Genomic DNA, 7,612 nt, shown 5'->3' with positions numbered 1-7,612 from the left:
GGACATACAAAGCAACAAAGAGATAATCTTATAAATACGTTAGAAACACATGCATGAAAGAAAAAAACATTAAAATACACATCTAACGGTTCATTTTCCTGACATCACATTATCTGACCTTTTCGACATATAATATTAAATAATATCATATATAAATTCTAGAATAAATATACCAAACAGGAGAAAATAAATGTTCTAAAACAAAAAATAAAGAAAACATTTTAAGGAAATCCAAGTGTGAAGTTCTGTTAAAATTTTTTTTTAAATAAGTATGTTCATTTACAACCATTAGACAACTTGTCAAGGCCAAGCGACATGTTAGTAATAACAGATACCAGAACAAAGAAATCATTTACTTATCTCCAATCGACAATGAGAATGAGCTCATTATGGAGCTTCTCATAAGTGTGTAAAACTCTTGCTAGATTTTTCTAGCATCTCAACATAACCGCTAGGATTTTAATAACTTCTCCTGGTGAAAATATACCGAAGGAATAACCACCTTCACTCCTCCCTCTCCCCACCGGCATCAAAGCGGACTTACAAGTCTCCATCTTCACACTTCCTATCCAGAATCCCACCAGCAGCAGCGGGACCTGAGCTGGAGGAGCCCAGAGTCCCTCCCGTGCTGGTCATGGTCATCCTCCACTCCTGCCAGGGCCACCGGCCGGGTGTCCCTCGCTGCTGTGGGCTGCGGTCCTTCTACAGCTGTGGTTTGGGGGTTCTGGGTTTTCTTGCTCCACTTTGCTTTCACAGTTATCTCTGAAAGGCACAAGGTCAGACTGCTCGACTCACACCTGGCATGACCAAAGCACCCAATAGCATGCTCATCAAATTATCTTATGGTTTTGTGTATTTAAACAAGGCTCAAACCTATCTGGAATTCACCCACAATGGGTGAACAAGTTCTCCACGGAAATCGAGCAAGGCTCTACAATCATCTAACTTTGATGACTCATTCTGTGTCTCGGATTTTGTTTATGTTTTCTTATATCAAAAGCATAGTTTAAGTATATTGACTCTTCTTCTAAGCTTGTGTGTATATGTGTGTGAGAGAGAGAGAAAGAGAGAGAGGAGGGTAGGGATGGAGAGAGAGGGGGGTAGGAAGGAAGGGAGGGGGAGAGAGAGAGAGGGAGAGAGAGAGAGAGAGAGCACTTGCACACAGGCACATGCTTTGTTTACATTTCCTCCTAAACTTGTCCATCCTTGCCAGCTAACCAGACACTGTCGGCACACAAGAACTCACAGGAGGCTGCGCTCAGCCCTGCTCGTGTATAATAATGACTGGCTGAGGAGCAGAGGAAAGCATTTCGATGCATCATCCCCTCTAAACCACAAGCACCAGGAGTCTGTAAGGTCCGAAGTGGAGATGCTGAGCTGCTCCATCCACTGTCCCAAGAGGAAAGAAGGTGAAATGTGGTGTCAGGACCAGAGACCTCTCCACTGGGAGGAAGCAGAGGCAGAGCTGGGGCACGGCGATCGTGGGTTTGCGGTTGCAGACACCGTTTGAACCAATCTTAATTCTCACGGCCCTGTGGGCAGCTTGGAAGGCCGGACTCCCGCTCAGCAGAGCGCCCTCTCCCAGCTCTGCTGGCGCTTAGCAGTTAACATGCTAACCCTGGGTGCTCATTCTTCCCATCCTGAGGTCGCCGTGAAGGCAAACAACTCAGAACACTGGATGTGATGCCTACTTTATTGTCTGTAACATTCTCTGTCTCCTTGGAGCAGAAGTGAGGAGATTTTTTTTTTCGATTCTAACTAGTTGGAAGGGAGACTGATGGCTGTAAGACACGTGTGATCATCTCTGCCTTATTTTCCACACTAGGTTGAAGTTTCTTTGAAATAACCAAATTGAAAAGACAAGTACGGATTACGAACACCATAGCTTGTAGAACTGAACTGAACAACACAGAATATCGTTTACCACTGACTACGATTTAAAGAAAGAAGTCACGCTCCCCGTACACATTCACTAAGTCCTACGCAGCCAGCACTCCATTTTCTGGAAACCAAGACTCCATCAAAAACTCTCACACGATTGAACATGTGCAGACATTGCAGCCATCTCCCGCCTGTTCCCCGCTGGCCATGGTGATCTGGCTAAATTAGGTAGCTGGGTAGGTAGTTAGCCGGTTGGTCTATTACTCTCATGAGACTAAGGAGTGAAACGTGTCCTGACAAATTGCCCATGGCACCTGACTACTGAATTGACAGCAGCGACCAACTTTCTCAAAGGTACGCCTGGACACACCCTGATGTTCAGATCTGTAAGAACTCTCAGACGGAGTGTGAGCTATTAGACCAATAGACCATCAGTCATGAATGCGCTGAAAATCTCCTTCATCGGCCGCCACCTTCCAAGTGGCTACACCAGGAGGGAGGAAGAGATGCCACAGGGGCCCACAGCGGGTTTACGGCAGCGAGCTGAAGGAACAGGTGCGGGCGAGGGTCCCAGCCCCCATGGGAAGGGTACGCCGTGCTTTTCTGTTCTCTGCCGTGGGACTTCGTGACTTCGAGTCAGGTTCATCTCTCTCCCCAGCTCATTTCTCCTACCAACGCGCATCATTTCACCACCATATGGAAACCTGTTTACGAGTGCTTGGTAATCACTGTCCCTGTGTTCTAGAACATTCTGCTATCATTGTAAGTTATCCAAGCCTCTGAATAAAGACGTATTCCTTATCAACGTGGTGATGGAGCCGTAGCAGTCCCCCCATGACTCCCTTTGATCCCACTGTCTTTCAGGGCATTCAGGCTGCTGGTGTCCCGTCCGTCCACCCCAGAGCCTGTCTCCACGCTGAGGAGAATGCAGGTCAGGGCTGCCCCACACACATCCAAAGCTCAGCACCGGAGAGGCTAACCAAGTCCCTCCGTCTTCAGTAATGAAGGGTTTGCCAGATTTATTTTTAAAATTGAGACTTTTAGCTCTAGTCAGCTTGAATTAAAGAATAAACCATAAGAAGTTATAAAGGAATTGGAAGAAAAGGAAAGAAAACTAAAGCGGGTTTTTTTGTAATTTAATCCTGAAATGTTCTCACATATATAGAAGGAAATCATATTTTTGCCAAGTAGTGTTAGTGGCTCATTCTTGTAATCCCAGCTACTTGGGAGGCTGAGGCCTAGAAGATATCACTCCTGACAGGAAAGCTCACCACGGCGTGCCTTCTAAACAACAGTAAAACGGGGTTGGAGGCATGGCTCAAGAGTTGCAGCATCAGCTGAGCTGAGCTGAGCCGCATGAGGCTCTGACTTCAAACCTCGGTACCAGGAAGAAAAGACAAAAAAAATAGCACTACTAAATCAAAGAACTATCTTCCTATCAAAAATGGTTTATCAATTAGCTTTATCTTGTTAAGTATAATAACTAGTAAAGCTTTTAAATTAGGTAGAAAAATAAACTATTCAAACAACGTAATTATGCAAAAAGTACAATATTTATTTATCTGGTTTGTAGCTCAGATTTAATTAGTTTTGTCTGTTTCATTTACTATTTGCATCTAGCCTTCAGAATCATATTCTAGTTTTCCTTACCATAAGGACAATGTGATATTATTTTTATACCTTTTAGTAAATACTTTGTTCTGGACAAAGGAACTATGATCAGCGGGAACAGCAAGTCAATGGTTTCTCAACAGATTTCTATTGAACGCTTTTCTTTAACCTTGCTTGGCACACTGGAACCATTCTGACTTGCAGATAGTCAACGTTTATTGAGACTCTACCATGGGCCCCACCTAGCATCTTAGTGTGCGTTTCACAATTACTCACAAAGTGGATAAATCATTGCTAGCTAACAGGCTGCGAAATCTTTGCCATGTTTTCAAAGAAGTTTTCCCAACCACAAATATCTAGAGAAATGAAACTGCTTATTCCAATTCTGCTTCTTCCTCAAGTTTCTGGTCTTTATAAGTTTCTGTTTTATCTTCTGCTACAGTTGAGTGACACTGGAAATGGGAACAGAATGTATAAATTAACCTCAGAGTTCTTCTAAGTATATTGTAAATTACTCATTATAGTCCTAAAGGCAATGTGAATTTTCCTGTCACTCACTAACTCCAAAGTATTAGGAAAGTTTACTTACAGTAGGTAAATATGATTGCATAAACATATTCCTTTATTGACCTGTCTCCAAGTTTAAAACTCGACTGTCTATTGTCTCCTTTCTTCTTCTTCCCTCCTGCAGCCCACCTCCCCTCTAATGCCATTCTAAAGCCACCTTCGCTATTTTGTTCTTCAGTGCCTATTCCCAATCATGTGTTGGCTCTGTAGACGACAGCTGCCTGGCTTGGAACCCGGATCACAGCTTGGGTAATCTCATTCTGTCTATAAAACCAAAGGGCATTCCCCAAGAGCACCATTCATACTTGCTTACAAACACAAGGGCCATACCGACTTTGTATCACTACCAAGAAGTCAAACCACTGAAGGATCAAGGAGAGAAGGGGAGGGGAGAGAGAGGAAAAGAGGGTAGAAGGGAATGAGAGGGAGAGAAGAGGAGAGGGGGAAGAGAAGAAGAGAGAAAGAGAAACAGGGAAGGAGAGCAAGGGAGCTCTTCCTGGACAACTTCTCTATTACTCATGTGAACTTTATCAGGACTTGCAAGTCTTTGTGCACTTGTTCTCCACGGGCCCCAGCACCTACATCTTCTGCACCGCAGGTCCCATCGCTAAATCCCACTGGGCCCTGGAGGCAGAGCAGCGGCCTTTCCAAGGTGGTGTCTTGTGGTTCTCATTCACAGGCCTCACCACACCACTGCCTTCAGCAATCCTGCGCTCAGACCGGTTGGTAATAGAGCCACGGCAGCACCGTGGCTGTGTGGTCGTCTGCTGTCGATTTCCTTGTATGAAGCGGAGGCCGCTGTCTGGGGAGGGAGGCTTCCTGAGGTTGAACGCTCAACTCTGCGCACGGCACTCAGAACGGTGCACACCTCCACAAGCGCAGATCCTTCAATGAACACGACGGAGGCGCTCGCTTGTCATGACACAGGGAACTGTCTTTTTTTTTTTTAATTCAAACCATAAGCATCGCCTGAATATCTTACACAGAGAGCCATGAATCTGTTCTCCTCTCCTAAGCCCTCCCAAAGACCGAAGGTGCACAGCCTTTCTGTTCACCCAAGTGCAGCTCTAATACACTGTGGAGTACAACCATGTCCTGAAAAAGTCAGGCCAACACAACTAAGACGAGGTGAAGAGCCCCGGGGAGGAGTCAGACTTTGCTGCTTCCGAGAGGACAGTCTTGATCTTCTGCTACAAGGGGGGTGGGCAATTTTAACCTCTTTATTCGCATTGCCACAATGGCGTGTGGCAGCATGGAACTTGCAAGGGAGAAAAGACTCAGTCCGTGAAGCGCTGGGTGAGGAAGCGTCCGTGCCCAGCCCGGCCGGGGACTTTGCCTCATTTTAAAACATTCCTGGGCCTCTTATTGATCAAAGTCACTTATAGAAAAGAGGAGGGCCCGTATCTGAAGCGAAACGGTATTATTAGAAAATGATATCGCGAGCATTACGATGTATAATTCATGCCGCTTTCATTTGCCCAGGCCATTGTAAAAATCCATAAATCGTTTTCTTGTTCACGTGCTGCTTAAGTGCAATTTGTCATTTTCTATTAGAGGGGTTGTGGCGGCCCAGAGAGGGCTTTTAATTCACTGTTTAGAGTTTAACAAAACCCTGGCCCTGCCGGGTCTCTGAAGAGACAGGGCACCGCAAAGCCAGGCAAGCTCCCGGAGGCCTAAACCAAAGGAGAAGCAAGTTTCCACTCACTGTCTCAAGACCCGTGCTTGGAGGCCCATTCCTGGACCAGGACGGGCTGTTCTCTGGGTGTTTGGTGGCCCAGTCGTAAAGCCAGGACCTGGGCTGTTCTTTGAGGGGTTGGAAGCGTGGTGTGACTAGAGTAACTGGGACAATTACACTACACCACCAGTCAGGAAGTCCATGCGCCACTCTCCGACCTCCTGGCATGGATCCGAGGCTCCCCTAGGGCCCGGCCAACCTCCCTCCTGCTATCCCTGAAGGATGGGCCCGGGGTCATCCTCTGAGCCAGAACTAGCCGAGCCCAGGCGGCTCAGCCCTCAGCCCCCTCGTAGCAGTCCCTGGGGAGAAATTAAGTTTCCCTCCAATCCTTAAACTCATCAGTCACTTTTCTGTCCGGGCACACTGCAGTGGGCTGAGGATTTAGAAACAAATTGCTTTCTGGTCACCTTAAGCCATTGCAAACATGCAGTCCTCCAAAGACTGGCTGCGCCAACTTTCCTTTTGGCCCTTTCCAAAAACACACAGGGGGGAGAGAGAGAGAGACAGACAGACAGAGAGAAACAGACAGAGAGACACACAGAGAGACACACACACAGAGAGAGGCACCCCAACGAGGTTTGTAACACACCTTGGGGTCCTGGGACCCCCTAGTCCAGCCTTGCTGAGAGAGGCACCCCAACAAGGTTTGTAACACACCTTGGGGTCCTGGGACCCCCTAGTCCAGCCTTGCTGAGCCCAGGGAAACTCATACCCACCCCACCATGGAAAATGACGTTAATCAAAGCCAACATTTATAACTTACCTCCCAATGGCTTAAAACCAGGCCTATGCCTGCAGCAGGGTGTGCTGGGGAGCGGGGTGGGGAGGGCCGCTCCCTGGCAGGTCTCTGCCCCCAGTCCCCAGGCCAGGAAGTTCCCGAGAAGGCAGACAGCACAAGAAGCCGGCGCTCACGAGCTCACATCCCGAGCACGGTGATAAGGACTACACTCAGGTCCAAGAGTAGGAGAAAGTTGTGTCTGCGTGTGCATATGTGTGTGTATATGTGCATGTCTACATGCATGAGTGCAGTGTTGGATGCATGTATGCAGGTGTGCACGTGTTACATGCATATGTGCAAGCGTGTGTGTACGTATTAGTGTATGTGCTCCTAGTGCATGTATGCATCGTGTTGCATGCACACATCTTCATGCACATGTGTGCTGCATGTGCATGTGTACAGTGTATGTTGCATGTGTGTATGCTCTGTGAACGTGTATGTATATATGTGTGGCATGTATGTGTATGTGCTCATGCTATGTGTGCATGTGCATTGTGTGTATGCGTGTGTGCACACGTGTGCTGCATGTGCATTGTATAGTCTGTTGTGAGCATGTGTGTTTGCATGCACATGTCATGTGCATGTGTGTGCGGATACATGTGTACCCTGTGTGTGCATGTGTATGTGTGTATGTGCTCGTGGTATGTATGTGTGCACGTGTGTGCTGCATGTGCAGTGAGTGCAGCATGCTCGGGTATCTCTTGCGTGCGCATGTGTACATGTGTGTGCGTGCACACTTGCACACGTGTGCATACGTGTGCTGTGCTGTATCAGGGGCACGGGCCCCGCGTGCGCCTACAGGGTCACCCAGTGGTCCCATGGGAGTCCTGCGTGGGGGCCTCGGGCAACGCAACGGCCGGGGCCGCGCTCCTGTCCCAGCAGGGCCGACCCCAGGCTGCTATCAACCGCTCTGGCTGTCCCTGGAGGGCGCCTTGCCGGCTTGAGACCTCTGCCAGGAAACCGCGCCGCCCGCGGGGCCCCCACGCACCCTCCCCTGCTCCAGAGCCCCCGCCTCGGGCGGCCCAGGCCGCCGGCTGCAG

At 48.1% G+C, this 7,612-nt stretch overlaps 1 protein-coding gene across 1 annotated transcript in view; it reads left to right on the top strand.

Moving 5' to 3' along the window:
* Pcdh10 (protocadherin 10) overlaps positions 1-7,612 on the top strand; it is a 77,700-nt gene that overhangs the window by 18,471 nt on the left and 51,617 nt on the right. Inside the window, exons 5-7 of the mRNA XM_013029512.1 lie at positions 271-409; positions 2,746-2,812; positions 4,594-4,785. Coding sequence (XP_012884966.1) covers positions 271-409; positions 2,746-2,812; positions 4,594-4,785 — 398 coding nt within the window. The remainder of the gene's footprint in view (positions 1-270; positions 410-2,745; positions 2,813-4,593; positions 4,786-7,612) is intronic.

The sequence above is a fragment of the Dipodomys ordii genome, unplaced genomic scaffold (genome assembly GCF_000151885.1).
Source record: "Dipodomys ordii isolate 6190 unplaced genomic scaffold, Dord_2.0 Scaffold119, whole genome shotgun sequence".
Classification (NCBI taxonomy): domain Eukaryota; kingdom Metazoa; phylum Chordata; class Mammalia; order Rodentia; family Heteromyidae; genus Dipodomys; species Dipodomys ordii.
The sequence above is the reverse complement of the archived record's forward strand: the minus strand, read 5'-3'. Positions and strand labels throughout refer to the sequence as shown.